This window comes from Podarcis melisellensis, assembly GCF_964234715.1.
Source record: "Podarcis melisellensis genome assembly, chromosome: 10".
NCBI classification, from domain to species: domain Eukaryota; kingdom Metazoa; phylum Chordata; class Lepidosauria; order Squamata; family Lacertidae; genus Podarcis; species Podarcis melisellensis.
In genome coordinates this window covers 76,463,748-76,489,188 of record NC_138542.1, presented here as the reverse complement: position 1 = coordinate 76,489,188, position 25,441 = coordinate 76,463,748, and the positions used below count along the sequence as shown (strand labels likewise).

The following is a 25,441-nucleotide window of genomic DNA, read 5'->3' as shown; positions in this document are numbered from 1 at the left end:
CCCTTGCATGTCCACTCTAGCAAAACAAGGAATGTTGTACTTGACTGCTCCCAGTGTTTACATCCCACAGGCTGGTGGATCTGACACCACAGCTCCGCTTCCCCTGGTTTGTGGGCTCCAAAGGTTCACTGGGAAGCAGCAGCCAAAGGGACTCCAGAAGGAAGTTGTCACCCAGAACACACACCAGTGGGCACCACTCACACCAGACATGAAGGGCCAGGATCCGTGCCATTGTTCTCCTTGGTGCCAGACAATTTGGCCAATTCATCCAGCGAAATCAGTTTCAGAGAAGCTGGTGGTTAAACAAGGCAGGGTGAGCATTCTGGGAAGGCTGTTTGTGCAGCTGTCCATTCACATTTAAATCCTTCCTCCCCCTGCTGCTGTCCTGAAGAAAAGTTCCCTCCTGAGGCTACCTTTGGGCACAGCAGAGCTCTTGGCCCATCCCACACCCGGTTCCCAGTCTGAAAGGCCTTCCCCTCAGCTCCTTATTCTTTCTGAATCAAAGACACCTTAGCTGCAAGTATGTGATTATCTTCCTACATAGATTGCCCAAACAAGGAGCTACAAGCAGAGTGGTGAGATTCTGGCACTGCATCTCTACTGCATTGGGAGCCAGGATCCCCACATCCCACATCCCACCCCGAAGCCACTATAATAATAATAATTTATTATTTATACCCTGCCCATCTGGCTGGGCTTCCCCTGCCACTCTGGGCAGCTTCTAACCAAATATTAAAATACCATAATACATCAAACATTAAAAGCTTCCCTAAAGAGGGCTGCCTTCAGATGTCTTCTAAAAGTTTGGTAGTTATTGTTCTTTGACATCTGGTGGGAGGGCGTTCCGCAGGATGGGTGCCACTACCGAGGCCTTCTGCCTGCTTCCCTGTAACTTGGCTTCTTGCAGTGAGGGAACCACCAGAAGGCCCTCGACGCTGCATCTCAGTGTCCGGGCAGAACGATGGGGGTGAAGACGCTCCTTCAGGTATACTGGGTGGAGGCCATTTAGGGCTTTAAAGGTCAGCACCAACACTTTGAATTGTGCTTGGAAACCTACTAAAAGCCAATGTAGGTATTTCAAAACCGGTGTTATGTGGGCTTGGCGGCTGCTCCCAGTCACCAGTCTAGCTGCCGCATTCTGGATTAGTTGTAGTTTCCGGGTCACCTTCAAAGGTATCCCCACGTAGAGCGCATTGCAGTGGCCCAAGCGGGAGATAACCAGAGCATGCACTACTCTGGCAAGGCAGTCTGCGGGCAGGGAGGGTCTCAGCCTGCGTACCAGGTGGAGCTGGTAAACAGCTGCCCTGGACACAGAATTGACCTGTGCCTCCATGGACAGCTGTGAGTCCAAAATGACTCCCAGGCTGCGCACCTGGCCCTTCAGGGGCAGTTACGCCATTCAGGACCAGGGAGTCCTCCACATCCGCCCGCCTCCTGTCCCCCAAAAACAGTACTTCTGTCTTGTCAGGATTCAACCTCAAAGCCACCATAGCACAAAGCACAGAGCCCCACTTCCCAGCCCAATCTCAGGTGGCAGCGTTTGTTTCTTGGCTGATTTAGGTAGCACTGGCCTGCTCCAGGCTCGTTCTCAAAGCAGCATGACCAAGTAAGAAAGTATTTCTCAGATGGGGTGGGTGACAGGGACATCGTGCTCATGTGGGGAGGGGCATATGATGACCTACTGGCTAGAGCTTACCTCCCTGATCATGAAATGGCTTTTGCACCACAGGTGTGCCCCTGGCACCTATCACAGGAGTGGTCAGGCCCTCCAGACACGCCCCCACCCCGTGAGATGCAACAGGCGGCAGAAGGCCAGCTGCAGCAGGTGTGAGATCATTCATAGAATTCTAGGGATTCATCTGCGCTCAAAAGCGCAATTAGGAAGAAAACAATACTCAGGAAACACACATAGTTTACTTTATTCATAACTCAATGTGTTACCAAACTGATTTAATCGCCTGGGCAAATGAGACCAGACACGCAAGGATTGTAAAAAACATTTGGAGTGGGGGGAGAAGGGAAGAAAAGACTCGGCAGTTCCTGGGGAGGTGGCCCCAGCACCACCTGGCTGCTTCTTGGGAAGGAAAGCATCCCCAACGTACAGCAAGGAATCTGGAGCGGCTGCCCAAGCCTTTGCTAGTGTGGGAGAGTCGCTTGTGGGGCGAGAGAAACTTGCGCAGCAAAATCTGCACTGAGCTTCTTCATGACGTCTCCGTGGCTCAGCCCCTTCTGCGAGTGCTTAGCAGAGCCGTAGTTTTCTTTCACAAACTTTGCAAACGGTGTGAGCGGTGCTTTCGCTGGTGTGCCGTCCTTGCGCGTGGGCTGGCACAGCACAAACTGCCCCTTGCAAAGGGCACAGACATAGCGCTGGGTGTCCAGAGACTTGGAGTGGCGCCCGATCCTGGAAAGCAAAAACACAGGAGGCGGCCTGAGGGAGCAGCAGGCGGCCGGGCGGGCGCAGGAGGCGGCCGCAAGCAACACCCACTAACTGGCAGCTGGATTCAGCAAGAGGCCGCATGGCCAGCACTCCTGATGCCCAGCTGGAAGCCCCCCACACACATGGAAAGATCCTGCAGATCAGAGCCCAAGGCAGGCACACATAAGCCCGTCTGGACACATTCAGTGGTTGGGCAACAGAAGCCCTTCTTGAAAGAGCAAGGCCAACTATTCCCCTGGAGCTGTGAGGAGGCCTGGCTAGTTTCTCTGGGTAGGGAGGCCCCAAAGAGGGAGCCAATTCCAAACTGGTCCCTGGACCAGTTGCCACCCAGTTGTGTCCAAGACAGCAGGACTCAGCAGGCTGCTTTCAACCTTGAGGCCGAGAATCTCCCCGATGATTCCCAGGAAGACAAATTCTGCAGCCACCATGATATGTGCTTATCTCCTGTCCTCCTGCAGGATCCCCAGATGATGTTACTCCTCCTGCAGAGTATTAGGGAGACCGTCATCCGGGCCAAGCTCTGGCCTTGGGTTTAGATGAGCGAGGGAGAAGGACTTTTGGGGTTCTGGCCCCCCTTTTATTTTGCTACAATGACTCCCGTCCTGGGAGGTCTATGATTCTATGAGGTGCCCATGCCCTCCTCACTGGGCACTTTAGCCTGGCACTTGAGGCAGAGTCTTTAAGTTAGGCATCTGGTGAGGATGGGCTTTGGTTCACCTTGTACTGAATGTCAGATGAGCCTGCGGGATCTGGCCAAAGGGGCGCATCCTGTTCTCCTCAGTGGCCAACCAGGGGCCCACCAGGTCCCAGAAGCAGGACCTGAGCACAGCAGCAGCAGCAGCAGCTAATCTCCCCACTTGTGATTCCCAACGAAGAATTTACTGCCTCCGACAGGGGAGGGAGAACAGAGCTTTTAGTCTCCATGTATTTGACTTATCCTCCTTGGAAGCCACCCACTCAGGGTAGTGGCTGCCATTACTTCTTGTGGGAATGAATTCCACAAACTATGTGCCTGTCCTGAATCTTCCCATGTCCTTGGATGTCCACGGGTTCTAGAGTTACGAGAGGGAGAAGAGCTTTCCCCCTCCACTTTCTGCTGCGTGGGGGCTTCCCTGGGGGGCATCTGGGCTGGCTTCTGCAGGATGAGGAGGGTGGACTAGAAGGGCCCCTTGGCCTGAGCCAGCAGCCACAGGGCTCTCCTTCAGCTCTCAAGCCCTCGCTCCCCTTGACCAAGCTGATGTGGAACTCAAGGGCTGAGCAGGGCAGAGCTCAAGAGGGAAGAAGGCTCTTCCTGGGGGCCAGACGGCAGCCCCACACTCCCACTTCCCTCACAAGCACTGACTGCAAAATCCAATATATCTGGATATCTTCCATACTTCATTCCAAAAGCTGAAGTGCAGGGGGCAGAATGGGTTGGGTCTGACACCTTCTGTGGGGTTAGCCCACAAGACCATTAGGGCTTACAGGATCAGGGCCCTGGAAGACTGGAGATTCTTAGAGTCACTGGCAGATGCAGAGACTCTCTTAGAACAGGATATGGGTCTCGCTCAGGACTAGCTGCAATAGCTGAGCCGGAATCGGGGTTAGTCACCCAACGCACACCGGGGCTCAAATGCCTCACCAGGAACAGGCCCCGATCCTCACTCACGTGTTTTTGCACCGGCAGCACTCGTAGGTGAACTTGTACTTGATCTCATAGTTGTGGCATCGTGACACCACTGGGAGCTCTGGGTGGACCACAGCCGACTTCTTCGCATACAAGCGCCAAAACCGGCCGTGGCCGTCTCGGACCCCGTGGATCAGCCAGGCAGCTGCGTGGCATAGTTCGTGGATCAGAGTGTCCCGAAGTCGATCTGCGCAAGACAGGAGAGTCATGGAGCAAGGAGACGTGATTCCAGTTGATGCGCTGGCGCACATGCACCAGGCTCACCGGCAGGTCTGGGCCATCGCTGGCTTTCAGCATCACAATATATCACCAGCTAAACCACAATATAGTGACGTATCACAACGCCTGAAATAAGGATGGAGCTATGGAGAGGCATTGGCTGGCTTCACAGTTTTCCCCGCATCATAATTTTTGCATAACACATGATTTGCGATATATAGTCAGATCAAGAATTATGAAACCAATATCACAAAATGGACTTCAAACCGGTTTTGGATGATATATCAATATATCGCCTAGCCCCACTCACCACCTTCCCACACCTTGAGTGACTCTTCTTCCCTTGCCCTGCCCTTCCTTGAACAGGCCTATCCAGGAGACCAGAGAACCAGAAGGGCAAGGGAAGACAGGCTGCATCTGCCACGCTTGGTCAAGGTCTGTTAATACATTGTGACCCCTGGTGTCTTGATTTACAGCATGGCATTAACGCTAAACTAGAGTTTACAAAGAGGAATGCTTGGGATAATGCCCCAAGCCAGGAATCCAGACACGTCTTCTACTGTGGTGAGGAGCAGGATGTGGCCTGGGATAAGGCCCCACCCTTACTGAAATCAAGCACATCTGAGCCTGATCAGTGCCTGGATGGGTGACAGCCGGGGAGCCACATAGACACACACACACACACACACACACACACACGGGCTCCAGGGTGGAAGAAAGGTGGGATTTGGATGCAAGGAAATAAAAATAATACCACCAGTCTCCCCTCTACTTCTTCAACCTCAAAGCTCCTTTCTGAATCTGTGCAGAGCCTCAGGACCCCAGGAAGACCCCCTCCCCCCACTTGCCTGCAGAGTCACAGACTTTCTCCGACAGCATTATCCGGGCATAGCGCTGCCCCTCGGGGCCCTTCAGCTGGCCACTCACGCAGCACCCGGCAGTTTTCCGCATCTTTTTGTTCCAGACAATCTCCATATTCTCTGGCAACTGAAAGGACAGGGGGGATAAGCAGCTTAGCTCCTACCCGGTCCTGGAGCTGCACTCCTGACTTCTGAGCTGAGGGCCAGGCTGGCCAGAGACAAGGGGAGCCCGGCCGGCTGGCCAGCCTTTCACAACACTCCCTGTGTCACTGACTCCCCAGGGCAAAGCCCTCTTTGTGCAGCTTGGCTCTGCGGAGGAGCAGAGACCAGACAATCTTCCTCTCGGTCTTCTCTTTGCTTTCAAAGTGGGGAGCCTGCAGAGAGGTCCAGCATTACTTTAGCACAGCCCCCACACAACCGCGTGACTCTTTGCTTCAGCTTTGCTGATGCAGGAATCCAGGCAAGAGTCCAGAGGCAGCTCATACAGCAGGCAAGGAACCTCTCGCTGCTGCTGCTGCTGCCCTTCTGCCTCCTTTCCCAAACCCTCTCAAGAGGCCACAGGATCCATAGGAGGAGAGACGAGGGGTCAGCAGCCACGAGCAGAAGCCAGACCCCGCAGCCCACCCGCTAGGAGCAGATACAACCCCATTCCAGCTCTGTACCTTTTTCTCAAACACGGAACGGTTGTAGAAATCATAGAGGCTCTGGGCCAGCTCCCCCTTCCTTCTCCGGAAATGCTTAGAGTGCTGGGATTCTGGGTCCGACAGCTCTTGCAAGAAGCAGCCCTGCACCTGGCAGGAACTCCTGAGGAGGCAAAGACCCATGAGAGGAATAATAATAATAATAATAATAATAATAATAATAATAATAATAATAAATTATTTATACCCCGCCCATCTGGCTGAGTTTCCCCAGCCACTCTGGGCGGCTCCCAATCAAGTGTTAAAAACAATACAGCGTTACATATTAAAAACTTCCCTGAACAGGGCCGCCTTGAGATGTCTTCTAAAAGTTTGGTAGTTATTGTTCTCTTTGACATCTGGTGGGAGGGCGTTCCACAGGGTGGGCGCCACTACCGAGAAGGCCTTCTGCCTGGTTCCCTGTAACTTGGCTTCTCGCAGTGAGGGAACCACCAGAAGGCCCTCGGCGCTGGATCTCAGTGTCCGGGCTGAACGATGGGGGTGGAGACGCTCCTTCAGGAAGGAAAGGGCAGCCCAGGTTCCGTCCATGGACTAGACTCACCAGGGACTAGTCCAGAGGTTGCCAACCTTTCTGAGTCCATAGCTGCCTCGAGCAACCACATTTTTCTGCAGCTCCTGTGTGGAAGCCACTGACACTGGGGTCCGGATCCAGAACGTGCACCCCAGTCTGCAGGCTGCCAAGAGGAATGGAAGGCAGAGGGCATGCTCTCAGGAAGGAGGGGCTGGGCTTGCTGGTTCTTCCAGGCTTGCCACTTCAGGCCTGGGCCAGCTGCTTTGCCAGAGTTCAAAGCTGGGAGCAGAGGCACGAGCAGAAGACAAGCTCACCTCATCTGTGTCTGGTGGGACGGGGTGATGTCACCGAGCACCTTGCTCCTCGGAGCTCGCACAGAGATCGGCGTGGCCGGAAGAGGCGATCTGGGCCGCGTGGGAAGGGCGCTCTCGCTCTTCACAGCTGGGCGGGCGCTTCCAAGGGGAGGCGGGACATTTCTTCTCTCTACCAATCACAAGCCAAAGGTTCAGCACAGGCAGACAAGGCGCCAAGTGGAAGCCAGGGCAAAGCACATGGCCAAACAGCTTCACAAGCCCTTTCTGCTCACCAATCAAGTGTCTGGCAGCGTAAAACATCTGCAGGGTCCAAGCAAAGGCCCACCTGGCCCAGCTACCCCGTCTCAAGTGCCTGCCCCTCGTGCAGAACCAAAACACTTCCTAGCCCTTCTCTGCTGCTCACTCCTGACACCCGCGATCCAGCCGGGCTGGCTTCTCCTCTGGCAGGTTCTGCTCAGCCCTCGTGAGCAAGACCTGCTTCGACAGGCCTGACTGGGCTCCCTAAGCTTGTCTTAGCCCCCTCTAGCGCTAGCTGAGCCCATGGCCACCCCCATATCCCGCAAGAGGGTCAGCGAAGACCTTGTGCAAAGCAGAAGCAGCACTTCTGCCTGCCCTGACCCCTTCAGGTGAGCCAGAGGACTTGCACCCTTGCGGGAGGCGGAGGAAGACAACTCTCCTGGACACTCAGCCCAGCCACGTCCCCTGTGGGGTGTGAAACACAGAGATGTTAAATACAACATTCCTAGAGTGGAAATAAAAAGGGGGTTCTGGACCAGCCTGTTTCCTCCTGGGCTGGGACAAACTTCCTCTACATGTGGCTAGAGGTGGTCTCTTCCAACTCTATGATTCTATGACCTCACCTGTGCAGGTAACAACATAGCACAGGGGAGGCAGCCATCTCTCTCTCTGACTCCATTCCTCAAAGAAGCAACATCTCCTTCCTGAGATGCTCTCTTCCAGCCAAGAGAGGACAAGGGAACTATCTCCTCATGGGATAGATTCCAAGTGTATATATTTTGTAACTTAAGTCTGCCTTCTGAGATCCATCTGCGAACAGGATGTGTGAGTAAACTTTTATATAAGACTATGTTGTGTCTATTCTTTTAAGAGGGGATAAAAGGGGACTTACCAGGAAACTTATTTTAGAGGCTTATACAAGCCTGGCAAACCTATCCGCTGTGTAAGTTTAAAAGGGGAATCTTACTCTGCTAAATTATAGAATTTGTTAACACATGTTGGGAAGGATATAATTAAACAATATATCCTCTCCTGTCTCTCTGAACATTCCCACATCCCCCACACCATACGGCGCTTTATCAGGGCCCTCTGGCAAACCCAACCTCTTCTGACCCAATTCACCAGTCCAATGAACATCAGCCAGTTCCCCGTTTCCACACACTTCTGAAGCCAACAGTCCTCAGGACCAGGACTGTGCTAACATTACTTAAAATGAGGATATTTCTAATGATAAGACAGTGTGAAGAGGACTGGGGTGAGGGGAATAGTCCTGCAGATTGTTTTCAAGCTCAGGGAGAATGTACTCATGGAGGACACTTATTCACGGCTCCAGTACGGAGAGCCTTGCAGGCAAAGAGATGTGCAACCCGCCACCTGTGGACACCTGCCCCAAGCAGCAGGGGATGCAGCCGGTACCTTTGAGGGAGGGGAGTCCAGTCTAGCAGGCTCTCGCTCTTCTCCCTCGTACAGAAATGAAGCTTCTTGGCTGCCTCCCTTTCCCCTCAAGCTCCCACTTTCTACAAGGCAAATAAGGTCCTACGGCTGCAGTTTCAGGAAATCTCCCCCTTTGCCCTGCACCCCCAAAAGGTGTTAAGTGGGTGCTGAGGACCCGGCCTGGCTTCACTCTCCTGCCCAAGACCGAGGGGGCCCAGCCTTTCCCCAACAGTCCAGGAAATCTCTTTTGAAAAATAACATTACGACTGAACAAAACACTTCCCCACTTTCTTTCCCCCAACCAAACTGAGGGCCAAATCTACAGTGATCTCTGAATTGTGGCCACGGGGTTTGGGGGTGGGAGGACCCTGGAAGCCCCCTCCTCCTACCCCTCCTGGCCCAAGGCTCTCCCAGGGGGAGCAGAGCTGCCTCTTACCGGCGGTGCCCCTGGGGTCTGCTGCTGCTGCCTTCCTTGCAGAAAGGACCATCTTCTGCTTCAGGCGCACCAGGAGGCTGTCCATCTCGTCGTCGGAGGTGTCGGATCCCAGCACAGCACTTGCTCTCGGCTCCTGGCTCTGGGCGGTGCCTCCAGACTGATCCGTGCAGCAACTCCTTTCCCCCTCGCGCAAGGGAGAGTCGGGGCTGCCCCTGCGAGCGACAGGGCGTTGCAAGCTCCTCCAGGTCCACTCTGGGGCCTGGCACGCTCGTCTGGGCTGCTGGGGGTTCCCTGGGGTGCCTTTGGCAAAGACGGAGTCGTCGTCGTCATCGTCGCTGTCGGTCTCACTGAACACAAGGGGAGGCAGAAACGAGGCAGAGGGAGCAGCCCCCTTTCCAGGCGTCCCAGGCACCTCTTGCGCCTCAGCAGACCGCGGCCCTGCAAGGCAGCAAAAAACATTTCACAGGCCCTTCTTGGGAGTCAAACTGGGCAGATCAATCATTGCATTTAGAGAACCTGAGAGTGCACCAACTCAGCTCTGAAGGCTCTTGGGCTGGGGTGTTGCTTGGGTCTTTTAGTTTGGGCAGGAGGTTGTGGCTGCTTTTGGGGGGGGGGGATCCTTATTTCAGATCTTGTTGTGATTTATGTGGAAACTGGTCAGTTTGGTTTTGTATTTTCTAAAGTTCTATGTATCGTTTATGACTACTTTGGTTGTGTTGGAGTCACATACTTTTTTATGTTGTAAGCTGCCTTGAGCGTGGTTTGAACTGTGGAAGGGTGGCATGCAAATAAAATCACAGCAAGGTGAGTGCCCCAACCATCTCGTATCGCCCCGACATGAGGCCCAAATTCCTGCACTCCTGTGGGGTGAAAGGAGACCACCAACTGCTCCCCAGGTTCAGAGCTCCGCAGGGTCCCCAGGGAGGGAGCAGGTTTCTTGCGTGGGCTGCATCAGCCCAGCTGAGATGGCAAAACGCAGCCTGGGGGGGGGGACAGGCCATTTTGACCTGCCTTGGACCAGGACAGCTCACCCAGCCTCCTCCAACTGGCAGCTGGGTCTTTCCATTATCACTCGCCTTTTTTGCCAGATCCATATTTGCTTGTGAGGTAACTGAAGAAATCATCTTTGGAATCGTCCAATCTGGGACACAAGAGACAAAGGCAGCAGCGTCAGAAGGCAAACAAGGATGCAGAACAAGTCTTTGCTCTTGCTTGTGAAATAGACAGTAAGCCCACAACTTACAAAAGGGTTGCATTCCAGGATCATGCCTGAAGACAAAATCTTGTGTAGTCCAAACACATGGTGGGCTCAGTGGTGGGTGGGGTTGCCAAAGTCTTTTTTCCCGGATGCCCACCTCCTCTCTACCTACCTACCTACCTTATTTATTTATTTATTTATGCCAAGGGCATGAATCTGGACACACACAAGTTAAAGATGTATAAGTTGTGGGCTTATGTAATTCAAATAAACATGCCAAGTCAGAGCTCTACTCACTTTAAGGCAGCTGAAACAATTTCCAATTCACCGTTTGAAAAAACCCAACCCAGCCCTCCCCCCTTTGGCAGAACCCACCTGCTCTGTGTCCTTGGAACGCAGCATGTTGCAGGTCTGGGGGTCTTCATTCGAGATAAAACTAAGTCAAAACCATGAAAGGGGGAGAAATGTCACTTTTTTGTTTCCTGCAATCTCTTCTTCTAAAGCCCACAAAGGTGGCAGCTTCCAAAACTAGCCAGCGTTGAAATGAAACCAGGGATGAAGGGCCAAACTGGGTCCACATTCAAGGGGCTCAGATGCCAGCCTGAAGCTGCTCCCAGCAGAAAGACCTCAAGGGAGAGGCTGAACGGTCCGCTGAAGAAATCTGATTTTGGCATTCTTCTGGCTGTTTATGTACGGTGTTTTTAAGCAGGGCTCTGGGGCACCCAGGAAGACCCACCAGAGACGAGTCACAGGGTAAACTGTCAGGCTCACTCGCCTTTACAGAGAGGCTCCTCCTCCCATCCATTGACCCACAATTAGTCAGAAGCAGGGGGCAGGTTGCTGCTGAGCCCCCCCCCAACCTGATGCTACACACAGAGCCTGCCCTCCTGAGGTGCTGGGGTGGCATCCCACCAAGTCCTACTCAGAGGTTGCGCTGCGTTTCAATGTTAGGTGGCATCTATATGCGGGTGGCATCTGTTGCGGAGCTCAAGGGAAAGGGAATCTGCCTGCCTGGCAAAGGGCTTCACCCCAGAAGCTGCGGAACAGAACAGAAGAAACCTTTGGCCAAGAGACTCTGGTCCATGGCAGAAACAGGACCGACTGTCGAGGGAAGAAATGCTTTTCGGTGGGTGAGAAGAGATGCTGACAGTGCAGCAGTCTGAAGAAAACACAAGGCTCCCTGCACCCCAATAAAGCTGGGGACCAGGTTAACCCCAAAGGCAACAGAAGAACCAATTTTAGTTGAGAGCAAAAGCGTAATGGAAAGGGAATCTATCAGTACATAGGAAAAAGTTTCTGGGTTGGTGCAACCTGGAGAAAGAGGGTAACTCCTTCTCCAGGCTTCACTTCTCTGAAGTCTCTCAGCCCCACTCACCTCACAGAGTGTTTGTTGTGGGGGAGAAAGGGAAAGGAGATTGTGAGCCGCTTTGAGACTCCTTAGGGTAGTGATAAAGCGGGATATCAAATCCAAACTCCTCTTCTTCTCTTTTCTGCACAAGTAACTTTTTCTGAGGTTTTTTGTGTTATAACTTATCTTTAGACCCACTGAGAAAATTAGCTTTTACTTACAGTTTTCAAACTCGTCATCGCTGCCTGAACTCGATGAGCTGAAAAGCAGACAACAGTAAAAGGAAAGTGGCTACCCATTGAACAGCCATATTCTAAATGCACAGAAAGCAGCTTTGATCAAAAGTCTTCACTGCGGTGGCGTATGGCTGGGAGCACACAATATTCTGACATTTCCAATTTAGGATGGTTTTCAATTGGTTCACTATGAAGTGCTCTGGTGGATGACTCTCTCCACAGCACTGAGAGCGAGTCTCACAGAGCCTGCATGTTCGGTGCGGCCTCAGAACTCAGTGCTGCTGCCCGTCTGTGCTGGAAGTCAAAAGGCTCTGTTTGAATTTACAGCCAGATGAAGGAAACACCAAGCGTGGAAACGGAAGTATACAGCATCATGCATGGCCTGGAGAAAGGGGGCAAAGGAAGGTTCTTCTCCCTCTCTCACAACCCCAGGACTCTGGGCCCTCCGAGGAAGCTGAATATTGGAAGATTCAGGAAAGCACTTCTTCATGCAGCACAGAGTTAAACTCTGGAACTCCTTGCCACAGGAGCAGTGATGGCCACCAGCCTAGATGGCTTTAAAAGAGGATTAGACAAATTCATGGAGCAGGGGAGGGCTATTGATGGCTATGAGCCACAATGATGATGCTCTGCCTCCAATGTGGGAGCAGTGATGCTTCCGAATACCAGTTGCTGGGAATCACCAATGGGGAGAGGGCTCCTGGGTTCTGCCCTGGGGCTTTCACCATTGGGGCATCTGGGGGGCCACTGGGAGAAGAGGGTTGCTAAACCAGGTGGGCCCTTTGGCCTGGAGTAGCAGCTCTTCTCGCGTTCCAGGTGTTCATCTTCAACACGGAAAGGCAAGAATGAGAGTGAAATTACTTCAGGGTTGTTTCCAGGGTTGGCAACCATGTTTTATCCACAATTCCAGTTCCCTTCAGAAGAGCATCTATAGATGTCTTCATACCACTGAGCACTATTTACTTAAAAGATTTAAAGGCAGAAAAAGGCGTTAAAACACATAGACGTCATTATGTTTCAATTTCTTTTTCTACTTTTTATTGGGTTGTTGCAACATAAAATAAGACACCCCAGGCTAACGCAGGCAATGGAATTTGGGCAATATCTCCAAAAGAACATTCAAATAACATAATAAATGTGATTATTTTTTTTTAGTTAATCTGTGCTATAAATGTGCTTAACCCTTTCAGTGCTGTTGATTACTTGCTTCTAAGGACTTTTCTTGATTACTTTGGCATTTCTCCTGAGCCACGCAGAGGCCTGTCTCCCCCCCCCCCCGCCCCCCATATTTCCATTCTGCCGAAGGGGCCGACCTCTCTGGCTGTCCACCCGGCAAAGGCGGCAAGCGGAGGAAGCCGCCCCGCTTGAAAGGGGCCTCGCGCTCCGGGGCTACTTACGCCGCGCTCCTCCCCGGCCGCCGGGCTTCTTCGGCGGAGACCCCTCGCCGCGCCATCGCGCCGGGCGAGAGAGACGGAGGCGAGCAAGGCGGGAGGGTCTTCCAGGGAAGGCAGCGCCGGCTCTCCGCGCCCGGCTCCGGGGGGGGGGGGAGGGAGCCTCGTGCGCGCCGCTCTCGCCGCCTCCGCTTTGAATTTCCCGCCTGGGCGCGCGGGGATGACGCACTTCCGGAGTCTCGGTCCCGTCGCCCCCGGGCTCCTTCCGGTCCCCCCCAGGCCGAGCCGAAGGAGGCGCTCCGGGGACCGGGCGGAGAGGCCGCGCGTCGTCCTGGGAGGCAGCGCTGCAGCTCGTGGCCCGCCGGGCCCTGGGAGCTCTGGCTAGATGCCCTCGGGGGGCCCTCGGGGCGGGGCTTCTCCCTCGCCGCTCCTGAGAAGGGGCGAGGGGGGTCGGAAAGGGGGGCCCTTCCGGGAGGAGATCTCCAGAGAAAGTTCTCCCCTTCCCCCGCGGACGGACAGGCGGGACCCCCGCCCAGAGCCTGCTCCCCGGGGGGGGGGGTTACGTCTAAGCTCAACAGGCTCTAGCTTAGGCCCCACTCTCCTGGGGACCCCCCCCCCAAAACGGGGAGGAAACCGGGTGTACATTTCCAAAATACAAGATAAAAAAACCAATAAAATAAAAGCTACATCCAGCAACAGTGTTTTGTGTTGTGTCGGCTCCTATGATGCAAGTCATGGGTCCCGCCTGCTAGCCTGCTCCCTCAAATATCACTGCTTTGCTCCTTTCTAGATACAGGGTAGGAACGCAGGTGGCACTTGGGTCTAAACAACTGAGCCTAAGGCATGCCAATCAGAAGGTCGGCGGTTCAAATCCCTGCAACGGAGTGAGCTCACCTCCTGAGAACCTAGCAGTTTGAAAGCACAAAGTGCAAGTAGATAAATAGGTACCACTGTGGCAAGAAGGTAAATGGCATTTCCGTGCGCTGCTCTGGTTCGCCAGAAGCGGCTTAGTGCTGCTGGCCACGTGACCTGGAAGCTGGGGACAAACACTGGCTCCCTCGGCCAGTAAAGCGAGATGAGCGCTGCAGTCATCCACAACTGGACCTAACGGTCAGGGGTCCCTTTACCTTTACCTATATATAGGGTGCCTCCATTCTGCATGGACTGGTAGCCTGGTAACGTGCAAATGGCCTGAGATGCCTGTTAGAGCCATCAATGACCATATAGCATATATTCAACACAAAAAACAGCGGCAATTTGTTGTTGACAAAGAACAGCTGGACATAGAAAGGGCCCCATTCCCTTCAGGAGCTGAGGGCAGCATCAATCCGGCCCTGTCTGTGCCCCCCCCCCACGGGAACTCCCACATTTTAAAATGGTTTGCATTTTTTTGCTGCACACCACCTTGTTTTATGGCAGAGCAACATAGAAATACATTGCATAAATAAATAAAGGAAAGGGAAGGTGGTCTAGGCTGTCTTGCTCTCACATCCTTCAGTTTGCTTCGATGGGTGTTTGGCTCTTGGTCTGACTGCTTGTCCCTGCCGAGCCGCAAGAAGCCTTTCTCGAGTCTCAAGGGACACCCGGAGGGGAGGGGAGTCTGGCATTTCTTTTTACTGTGAGGGGTACTTCTTCGTAGAAATGGGCATGGCCTCAGCCCCCCCCCCAAATGCATAGGAAAACTCTTGGCAAAAGAAAGACCATCACTTAGATGTTTATTATTTTCCATAACAAGTGCAAGTGTGGGATTTGTGTTTGGTGTATTGTGCACAGTCCTTCCAGCCCTCCTATGCACCCGCCTCTCCTGCAAGGGGGTCTGGGACGGCTGCTTTGCTCCTTTCCATCAGATGGCTAAGACACCCCTCGGCCAGCTCTGGTCAGGGCTTGGGCCCTGGTTGCTTCTTCACGGCCCCCTCCAGCAGGGGGGATTCCCTTCAGTGCAGACACCCCCGTCCAGACTGCCAGAGAGGCCAGGGCAGCTGCTCAGACATGTGCCAGGGGAAGGCAGGAGACCCTCCAGGAGGTCCTGGAGTCCGTTGCTTCCCTCACCCATAGCTGTGGGGGCTGCTGGGGTTCATGGGGGCTGACTCCTGAAGTCCCAACTGGCCCTTCAGAAGCCAGAGCCGATGGCTCAGGTTCTGCACTTGGCAGGTGCCCAGGGCACAGCCGACACGCATCAGCTGCGCACGGTGCAGGCGGGGGGCTGCCTGGCGCTTTGGACGGGGGGCTGGAGTCCACGGGAGCCGGTGCTGGGGGGGGCTGCCAGGCTGCTGGGGATCCAGTCTGCGCCTGGGGAGGACGGAGAGGTGGAGCCGGCTTCTTGGCGTCGCCACGGGAGGCTTCCAGGCCGGCCACATTCTGACCGTCTTGTCCAAAAGCTCTTCTGTCCTCGGCCTCTTCTGCAGCCAGGCTGGTGGGTGGCTTCTGGCCCAGGGCTTCCTGCAACGAGAGGATGGAAGAGGTGCCATGAGCCCTCGCCCTCCGCTGGCAGCAGAAGGGAAAGAGGCATGTTGGAGCAGGAGCACAAATACTTGCAGGAGCCGGGCTCACGGAGCAGCCACAGCCTGTTTATAGGGGGATCAAAGCCGCCTTCCTCCCACCTGCCTGTGTGGTCCCTGGGGGTGCAGGGGCCACACCTACTTCTGCACTGCCCAGGCCCAGAGCCGGCATGTGCCCTCACAAGGTTGGCTCATGGAATGTTGCTTGAAACAGCTTGGCTGCCCTTGCCCAGAAACTGCGCTCACAATTCTTTCTCATGGAGGAGGTGCACTCGTCACAGGTGAGTCTGCCTCTCCATGGGATGGTCCAGGCAGGGTGAGAGTGAGGCCTGTCAGAGCAGAAAAAGCACAGACAAAGGCCCAGCCTGACTCAAGAAGAGGGCTCTGTGGGGGAGGCTGCAGATCTGGGTCAGCATATTTGGGTGGGTGTACAGCGCAGCCTCTCGGGGAGAGAAACCTGTGGGTTGCCACTGTGGTGCCAGGCCCAATTCACAGTACTCCTGGCTGCCTTCCAACCCCTAAACCGCTTGTCAGATGCTCACCTGGAGGCGCACATGGGCATCTCCAGGACCTGGCTAGCCCTGAAAGTCAGCAAGGAAGACCCCACTGCCAGAGCCTCCCGTCAGGTGCATCAGGTTGGCACTGGACATGTGAGACAGGGTCAAAGAAGGGCAAGCCTCGCACCCCAGGTGAACTTTCCTATAGCCCAAAGGAATCTCCATCTCCACAACGCCCCTGAGTTTCAGGGCTCTGCCTGGGGATTCCCCCCCCCCCCAGCCTAACAGCAGCAGGAATAAGGTAGTTTGGGACATGCACTTTTTGAGAGTGGGCTGCCTGAGAAAGACCCTTTTGCCTCCAGTGTCATAGACAAGAAAACCAGACTATTCCCTCCTAAAGTCCACTTTGCTCAGTGTGACTCGCTCTCAAGGATTCAGGCACAGGACCCCAGTCTTGGGGATCCTTCTTGGAGAAACACCTGTGAGGTCTGGTCCTGGGAGTCAGAAAATATGACTTGGTCTTTGTATGTGGAGCTTGTGCAGAGTGTGGGACTATGGGCACGTGTGTGTGTGTGTGTGTATACTTGTATAGCTGTGACTTGTGTCCCCTTCTCCCTGCTGTGTCCTTTTATGGCCAATAGACATGTCAGCCTCCCAGGCCATTGGAGATGGTTGCCATTCTCGGAGACAACTGTGGCTCTTCCACTCACTCCCATTTAAAAACTTCTGTATTTGGGTTTTCTCTCAGAATTAATTGCTGTAATAGGAAGCCGCTTTTTAAAGGGCTCCCCCCCCAATCCTCTCTGTGGGGGTCCCAGATCCTGAATGAGATCGTGGGAGAGGAGAAGCAGGGGCAGAGCCCCCTTTTGGGTGGGGAGATGAGCTCCCACCCAATCCAGGGACAGGTCCCCCTGCCCACGTCCTGTTGGGAACCTTGGAAGCTACCGAATTCCAAGTCAGAGCTCTGCTCCATCTGGTTCAGTACTGTCCGCACTGACTGGCAGCAGCTCACCAGGGTTTCAGGCAAGGTCCATGCGCAGCCCTTGTGCCTTTGCGGATTGCATGTGGAGCGGGTGCTCTGTCCCTGAACTATGGCCCTGCTCAGATCAATGTGGCAAGACGTCAGCTGGGGCAGAAGGAATATTTTACACATTTAAATGAAGCAACATTTAATTGCTTGAAACTGGTAGACTTCAACCTTGGCTTTGGCTTTTGTCAGATGCTTGTTAAAAGCTCTGCTCTTGGCCTTTGTAACTGAGCAGAGGCAGACCTGCCTGCCTGGCCATCCTCATAGGAAGAAGCTGCTTCCTGTACGGTGGTTCCAGGAAGGGCAGCCCCCCACCTCTGTGGCAGGACACAGCAAGGGGGGGTCATCTCTTGAGGGCCATGCTCTGCACCAGCCGTGAAGAGACTCGCGAGCCGAGCCCAGAAGCTCCCTCTAACCCCAGCAGTCCCTCCTTGAGGACCTTGGAAGGCCTCTGTTTGGTCACCCGTGAGGCCAGGCCCCTCTGCCTTGGCTGCCTGGAGAGGCATCACGGCCAGCACGTCTCTCTGGGTGGCGGCAACCGTCTCTTCCAGACCACAAGAGAAACTATGTGAGGCCTAGCCCTGACGCAACCTGCTGAGCCACCTTTTCCATTTGAGAAGCGGGACGGGGCGGGGGGAGAGAATGAATGAGGAGAGAGCATGTGTCAGGTTGGGGCATGGAGAAGGATGCCAGCTTCCTTCCACCAGGGAAGAGGAACTGGTCTGGAGGAGGGGAGGAGGCGGGAGAGACTGGGAGATGGCCAGAGGGAAGGAGCAGGGCGGGAGGCGGGGAGGAGCGCAGGCAAGGCAAGGGAGCTGTACCTGCCACAGGACACGTACGCTTGGCAGGCAGGCGCAAGGAGGGAGCGGAGGCCAGCTGCATCAAAGGCCCGTAGCCCACACACAGGCCAGGTTCAACAGCCTCTCTCCAAACCGTCACCACAGTTTCAGGTAACAGGACAGGAGGAGCTGCCTCTCCCCTTCGCAAGTGAGGGCGCCTGGCCCAGCTGCAGCTGGGTGTGATGACTGCCTGGCTCTGCAGAGGCCTTGGTCCTCTGGCCTGTGGGGCGTGTGTGTGTGTGTGAGAGAGAGAGAGAGAGATGTTTGCTTCTGCAAATGCAGCCTAGGATTGCATCAGCTTTTTGAGCCTGCACATCACACAACCGGCTTCTCTTCGCTTTGGGAGCCACTAAGACCCCGAGATCGTTTCTGCACCCTTGGTTTCCCCATCCTATACTTGTGACTCTGATTCTTTGCACAGAGGCGGTTTTAGGGTAGCGCAACTGGTTCTGCCCCACTGGGTGTTGGTGCCACAGGGGGCACCGCAACAATGATGTAGAATGGAGAGGGAGAGACGGGGGCACCAAATTTTATTGTTGCACCACTGAAATTTGAGAGCCCAAGAGCCGTCCCTACTTTGCACCTACATGCAGGACTCTACATTTATCACTGTAGGTTTTCATTCTCTTGGTTTCAGCCCAGTCTTCCAGCCTGTCAAGATCTTTTGAACCTGCACTCTTGTTTTCTGAGGTCCTCATCCCTTTCCCAGCTTGGCATCAGCATCCTCCAGACTCCAAGTAATCTAAAGGAATGCTGAGCAGGGCAGTGTCCCTCGGCACTCAGCTCAAGACCTCCCAGCCGGCCGACACAGAGACACTCATCGTGGGCACTCAGTAGACACTCAGTGGACACAGCTGCTCAGCCAGTTTTAGATCCACCACAAAGGAGTGTTGTCCAGCCTCTATTTTACCTACTTGTCAACAAGAAAAGCAACTAGACTAGTCACTCTAGACTAAATGACAGGAGGGAAGGTTGGTCTTGCAAGCCATACAGTTGATCAACCCATTCTGGCTCCTAGTCATCCCGCCCGGAAACCAATGTCCCCACTGGAACAGGGGACATGTGGATCCAGAATTAGTCTCCACAGTCACTTTCAGACTCATTGTTAAAACCGTGTTTAAGGAAGACCATCTTACACGGCTACGAGTGATCACCGAAGAAGAAGAAAGATTTTCTAGATGGCCACAGACTGACCTCTTACTTATCTTGTATTGACCATTCAGTAGTTTTTGGAGACACTCCCCTCTTCCCTTTTGAAGACAGACAACATTTGCCCACCTCCAGACATAAACATCCATACCTTCCTTACCCCCCCCCCCACACATACGCACACACACGGAGAGAGGGGTGATTCATTCCTTGTTTTAGTCACAACCAAATATGATTTTTAAACTGCTGACCATGACTTTGGTAATTGTTTTGGATTTTAAAAAAACACCTATACTGTAAGCCATCCTGTGTGGCAAAGTGGGGTGATATAAATACTCTGCTCAAACAAGCCTGTCTGCCAACTACCCGTCCTCTGCAGCCCTTCCACTCATCCTGGGCGTTAACCCTCCTGACACCATCCTCCCAGGTGTGAAATGTCTCCGCTGCCTGAGATGTCCCCCTGCTTTGCTCATTGCAGTTCCTACTCTCTCATCTGCCCTCTGCCCAGTACTTCCTTGTTGCTTAGCCTTGAATCAGCCTTGATGGAAATGCCCTGGTACTCTGGGCAGATTCCATCTGCCACAAATGAGCATTTCCTGCCATCCCTGGATGGGGTGCAGGCAAAGCAGCATCTCTTGCCATTAGCTTGAATAGGAAAAATGCCGCAGGAGCTGATGCAGCAGCCGGAAGCCTGTAGGGGAGCCACAAACCTAAGCCAAAAATCATAATTTGCACTTCACAGTGGGTGCCTCAATAAAAGTTTGTCTTTCAGCTGGGAAGACTCCAATCTCTGCTTGGCTGTGCTGACCCTGAACCAGTCTCTCTCCCTTAGGCTGTTCTGTTTCACAGGACTGTTGGGATGATGTGGGTCTCCCTGGAGGAAGGGCAGGTGGGACTGTAATTCATTCCCCATCCTTTGCACGGGAAGCACCCTCTGCTCTGCCATTGAGGGCCGAAACCAAAGACAACAGTTGCATCACAGCTGAATGCTGGGTAAACACAGCAGGAGGCAGGAGGTGCTTGTGGGGACCACGGTCTTCTCTTGCTTAGGGAGCTGTTCCACCCGCCTTCATGGAAGCCTTGCTTGCTTTTCCATCTCCAGGCTCCCAGGTGCTGCATGGCTGAGGGGAGGAATGGTTCAGCTGGGCTCCCATCTGCTGCTCACCCCCTTTAGCACTGGAGCAGGGGCTAGAGGGACCAGAGAAGATGCTGGCATACTGCCCAGCGCTGGTCCCAAGCAAACAGCTGGATGCCCACAGACAGATGAGGGAGCAAGACACAGAAGCCAGCCCCCCCAATGCCTTGCCCCCTACCCCCATCCTCTGAGCAGAACTCGTGGGCTGCAGTGGTCAAAGGTCTGCAGGGTCTCCCCACCCCCCACTGTGTCAACACACTGCCTGGAGCTGTATTTTCAACAGCAGCAGAAGAGCCTTGGGGAGACTCACCAGTCCTTGGCCGAAAACCCTCCATCTTTCTCCGCAGGGACTGGCAGCCTGCCCACTGGCCAGCGGGAGAGCCAACAGCTCTAGTCCACAGCGCAGCCAGGAGCATGCCCAGCCCTCCTGCTCCAAGCTCTGCTGAGCCCAAGTGATGCCCGTTGAACCCCTGCCTGCCCTTCCGCTGCCTTGGCTCAGGGGCAACTCTGGTTCAGGTTCACTTCCCCCCAGCCATCCAATGGTCAGGTGACGAGCCAGACATCCACCCCTTCGGCCTGAACCCTCACCCACTCAGCTGCTCCCGGCCTGGCTGACAGAAATGCTCTTTAACTGCCCAGGTGCTTGCAATTGAAGCACCCAAGGGTGCCAAGTCATGCCACACTCACATGCCCCCACACAGTTGCCAGCTGTGCAGTCAGCAACTTCTGAGGACCCAGACACTCACAGCAGGGATCGATTTCCTCACAGCAGAGATCAATATTCTCTCTTTCTCTCTTTCTCTCTCTCTCTCCTGTACTTGTGTTAAGGCCCAGCTCACCCAAACCCATTTTCTCTGTCATGTGCCCCCTCCCTGCATAAGTCTGGTTTGCGCACCCACCCCCTTTTCACAGAGAGGTATCCCAATCAGTATCTAGCTTGGCTTGCTTCCTTGAGCTGCCCTCTCTCCTAGCAGGCAGGCATTTTCCCAGGCAACATATTCAACTGTATATAGAATTTATTTAACAACATTTATATACTGCTTCATGGTCAACTGAACCCCTTGGCAAGTGTGTGCATGTCCCTGCTTGTATGTGCGCTCTGCGTTTGTGTGGCTATTAGAGAACTTCCTTTGCCAAACCTTTTCACGAATGGGAGCTCTGCACTGGTTCAACTCCTTGCTAAAGGGGACACATCCTCCTGCTTGGGTGACAGAGAGGACGTCTTCATCATGGCGCAATGGGCCAGTGCGTCTGGGTGTTAACCAGAAGGTTACGGATAGGTAGCCGTGTTGGTCTGCCATAGTCAAAACAAAAAAAATTCTGTGTATCTGAAGAAGTGTGCATGCACACGAAAGCTCATACCAAGAACTAACTTAGTTGGTCTTTAAGGTGCTACAGGAAGGAATTTTTTTTGTTTTAACCAGAAGGTTAGTGGTTCAAGCCCACCTAGGGATGGCTGTGGGCAGGATTCCTGCATTGCGAGGGGTTGACCCTCGGGACCCTTCCAACTCCCCAGTTCCAGGGTTCGAGGATGGTTACTGCTGCTTTATCAAGGCTTCTATCTCATCTGCTCCTTGAGTGTTTTCTGGAGATGGTGATTTATTAAATTTGTATGGTCTCAGGGCTGTTACAACCGCCTAGCGGAGGTTTGCCTCCCTCTGCTGTCGCAGAGCTTGAAAGGAGATCCTCGCAGGGCTGAAGTGGGTGGCAGGCTGGCACCCCCATTTCAGCCCAGGGCAGAAGCGCAGCCCCCAAAATCCAGGGGAAGGGGATTATTTCCTTCCCATCTGAGCATATTTGGGGGTATCCCGACCACCACCCCCATTTTAGGCGAGAGCTCCGGGCTGCTGTGCGGAATGCAAGGGGTGGGGGGGGCGAGCAAAGGGTCTTTCTTTAGGTGGTCCCAACCGGCGCGATCCAATTCTCCCAAGAGTGACTCCTGGAGCCCCCCCCAACTCCCTGCCCCGTGCAAGGCGCTCCACCGCGCGGCTCCCGGACACGTTCGGCCATGGCGGGGGTCGCGCCTCTGCTTGAGAAAGGAGCCGGGTTCTGGGGCCGGTCCCTGGAACTCCCTTCCACTGGACTGCACGCCCCTCCAGAAGGGCAAAGAGGGATTCCGCCCCAGCTGGCAGGGGCGAGGGAGGGGCGTAGCTGTCAACGTTTCCCTTTTCTTAAGGGAATTTCCCTTATTCTGAATAGGATTCCTCGCAAGAAAAGGGAAACGTTGACAGCTCAGCGGCTCCCCACACGCCCCACCCCACTCTCTGCAAGGGGACATGAAATGGGGGTGAGCAGGCGGGCCTCTGTCGAGGCAGGGCTCCTGGTCACCTCCGGCCCCATTTCAGGCACCCACCCCACCCCCACCCCACGGCTGCCGACCTTCGCCCTCCCTGGAGGAGACGGAGCAGGAGGAGAGTTCTCCGACGGGCGGACGGGGACTCACCTGGGCGACAGCGGCGAGATGCGCCCCGATGGGGCGGGCGAGGCGGACTCGGCGCCCGGCAGGTGAAGGAGCAGCGGGAGGAGCGGGAGGAGGAGGAGGCGACAGCGGCTGATGCAAGCGGGCTCCCGGCGCAGCTGGCGCTTCATGGCGGCGCGGGGGGCGGCGGAGAGGGCTTCAGGGCGCGAGGACCCGGTGGGGGGCGCTACCTCGCACGGGAGCCACTTGGCTCCGGTGCCGTCGTCGGGTGCAATTCTGGCTGGTGGAGCTCGGGCTGCCCGGTCCTTCGGAGCCGCGAGAGTTTCCCGGGAATCCTCGACGGTGAGCTGGACGGCGCGCTGGCTCTCCTGGACGGCTCCGGCTCCGGGCGCCTCCAGGATATATGACTCGCAGCAGCTCCAGCAGTAAACTGCCTCCCCGCGCCGTCCGACGCGGCTTAAATACCAGCCTCCCGGCCCCTGGGCGCTGCCCGGGCTGGCCAAGCCTCTGGAGGCTCCTTCCGCGACGGGGCGGGGCATCCAAGACCGCCACTGACTGGCTGGGGCGGCCCGGGAGAACGGGATGGCCGTCCGGGGTCACACCTCCCCCAAGCTCCCACGGGCCGCCCTTGCTCTCTCTGCGCTGACGACCCCCTCCCCGCCGCGGGACGAGGGGAGTCGGAGAAACCGGGGAGAATCCCCCGTCGAGGGCGCCTTCGGGTTCCTGCCTGCAGGGCCCGCGCCGCCCACTAGAGGGCGCCTGGACTCCAGGGCTGGCCAGGGATTTGGTCGCCTCGTCCGAAGAGACAAGCCGCAGCCGAGGGACTCCTGGCCGGGGGGGGGGGGGTCTGCGCGGCTCATTTCTTCCCCAAGAGCCCCCCCCCCATCCTCGCTGGTAGCCCCTCTGCGCAGGCAGGGAGGCGCCCGCTCCCCACCCCACTTAGTGGCCAGGCCTGCCCTTTGGACTGGTCCCCGTCTCCGCAAAGCACACCTGCCTGCCTGCCTGCCTGCCTGCCCGCCTGCCCCACACCTGAGGCCCTGTTTCCAAGGGATGTCCGGGTGGGGCGGGTTGGGAGTCTTGCTGGCGCTTTGGATTAGCTAACTGGTGGGGAGATCGCGCAAGGGAAAGGGGGCGCAGCTGACCCCCCCTCCCAAAGCAGGGCTTGCGTCACGGTGAAGCAGCTGGCAAAGATGAAATGGGTCCTGGCCCTCCTGTCTGAGGGGCTGCCGAGGATGCGGGGGCTGAAGATCCAGCCCCGGGCCCGGTCAAATCCAGTCCCCCCCCCCGCCCCGCCTTCTGGCTTGGTTCTGTGTATTTTCTACTTTGCAAATGAAAACTAGCTTCGTTCTTCTGGTCACATCAGCATTTTAAAAAATGATTTCTTTGCAATTCGTGACCTCTCCATTTTAATACCACTTGGGAGGCTTCTCAGCTAAGTGTCCTCTCAGCAGCTCAATCCAGGGATCCAGAGTTATCTTTAAGAGGATCTCCAAAATTAGGTTAACAGGAGCTCTGCTTGTGCGCAGAATGACCCCTGGGAACTGGCAGAGCCAGGGCAGGATTCTTGCCAAGGAGGTCAACTCCATCCCCTCCTCCATTGGGGAGAGGTGAGCAGGTGCCATACACAGAATGGGGCAGCATTAACAACAACAACAATACTGCCCTCACTCCCTGTCTGGCCACACTCAGGGCCAAGGACTGGGATGGGGTTGCTGAGTCCCAGGATGTTAAATCCCCCCCCCCGAGGAATTAGGATGAGAAGCCAGGAGGTGGGGGTGGGAGGGAAGCAACTGTCCGCAAGACTCAGCAGACTCACCATCGGAAGGCTGGAACCAGCAGTTCCTAGACATTTTCCAGCCACCCGGCCCCTGGTTCCATAAACCTATTCCTGGTGCCCCCTACCCTGTCCTACAAAAAGCAATATTCAGAATAGCGGTTTCCATGACCCACTAAGGAAGAGAACAGCACAACAGAACTCAAAACAGTAGCAGTTAATTGCACATTTATTCAAAATCCAATTAAAGTTACGTAGTTTAATTAATTTGACAAAATTGATGAACTTGATCCAGTGATAGATGCTTCTCAAAGCCTGATGGTCATTTATACCTCCAGCCCCCCATCACCCCCTGGCACCCCCTTGGGGAATCCCAGGGGGTGGTACCAACCACTCTGGGAACCACTGGGCTAAACCATCTCATTTCTTCTGCCTTTTTGTCCAGGTTCAGACTCTTTTCTCTCTTCCTTTCTGTGGGAAAGAGAAATCAAGGAGAACCAGAAACCAACAGAAGGAAAAAGGAGGACATTTTGACACTCTGTGGTCAAGAAGGTAATAATCCTGCCTTTGTGGGGAGAATCTAGTGGAGGGGCATCTTGTGGCTTCTGTTATTTAAACCACCCTTAAGAAGACAGTTTCCCCCTTTGCCTCTGCAGCTTCCAGGCAGGCAGAAGTGGGGGAAGATAAATAAGGAGGTGGAGGGGGAATGGCTTCCTGCTGCCGCCAATGAAAGATGTCAAGGAAATTTGTGGGAAGCCGACAAGAGTGGCGGGGATAACCCAGTCAGATGGTTGGCATCCTCCTCATCATCATCATCTGCTCCACAGAGTGAGGTATAGCTGCCTGGACACAAGGCTGGTTTGTGTGGGGATTCAGGGCAGTGGAAACTGCTGTGTCAGCTTTGACAATAGTCACCTGTCTCCCGTGTGCATTCCTTAGGCTGGGGAGGGCTCCTGACACCCAGACGTGCAGGAGATGATCCCGGAGCAAGACTGGATCGTAGAATCATAGAACTGTAGAGTTGGAAGGGACCTCAAGGGTCATGCAGTCCAATCCCCTGCAATGCAGAATGTCTTTGAACTGTAAGGCTCCTGGGGCAGGGACCTCGCTGTGTG

At 54.8% G+C, this 25,441-nt stretch overlaps 2 protein-coding genes across 2 annotated transcripts; both read right to left on the bottom strand.

Annotated features, from left to right (window-relative positions):
* Positions 1 to 1,895: 1,895 nt before the first annotated feature.
* On the bottom strand, positions 1,896 to 13,072 carry GCNA (germ cell nuclear acidic peptidase). The gene is made up of 10 exons (XM_081928785.1): positions 12,995 to 13,072; positions 11,583 to 11,620; positions 10,389 to 10,449; positions 9,892 to 9,956; positions 8,816 to 9,253; positions 6,709 to 6,877; positions 5,845 to 5,986; positions 5,171 to 5,309; positions 4,086 to 4,290; positions 1,896 to 2,401 (listed from the first exon to the last, which is right to left on the bottom strand). The coding sequence occupies exons 1-10, from the start codon at positions 13,048 to 13,050 to the stop codon at positions 2,137 to 2,139; spliced, it is 1,578 nt and encodes a 525-aa protein (XP_081784911.1). The 5' UTR covers positions 13,051 to 13,072; the 3' UTR covers positions 1,896 to 2,136.
* Positions 13,073 to 14,687: 1,615 nt separating this feature from the next.
* ADM2 (adrenomedullin 2) lies at positions 14,688 to 23,091 on the bottom strand (the record flags this gene model as incomplete). Its single annotated transcript, XM_081929306.1, has 2 exons — positions 14,688 to 15,427; positions 22,577 to 23,091. 2 exons carry the CDS (start codon positions 23,089 to 23,091, stop codon positions 15,034 to 15,036), a joined length of 909 nt encoding a protein of 302 aa, XP_081785432.1. The 3' UTR covers positions 14,688 to 15,033.
* Between the last annotated feature and the right edge of the window lie 2,350 nt (positions 23,092 to 25,441).

Coding starts and splice junctions, on each gene's coding strand:
- GCNA (XM_081928785.1), bottom strand. CDS start 13,050: ATGGCGCGGCGAGGGGTCTCCGCCGAAGAAGCCCGGCGGCCGGGGAGG. Junction 6,878..8,815: donor AGACCCCAGGGGCACCGCCG/GTAAGAGGCAGC, acceptor TGTGATTGGTAG/AGAGAAGAAATGTCCCGCCT. Junction 2,402..4,085: donor TGCTGCCGGTGCAAAAACAC/GTGAGTGAGGAT, acceptor TTTGCTTTCCAG/GATCGGGCGCCACTCCAAGT.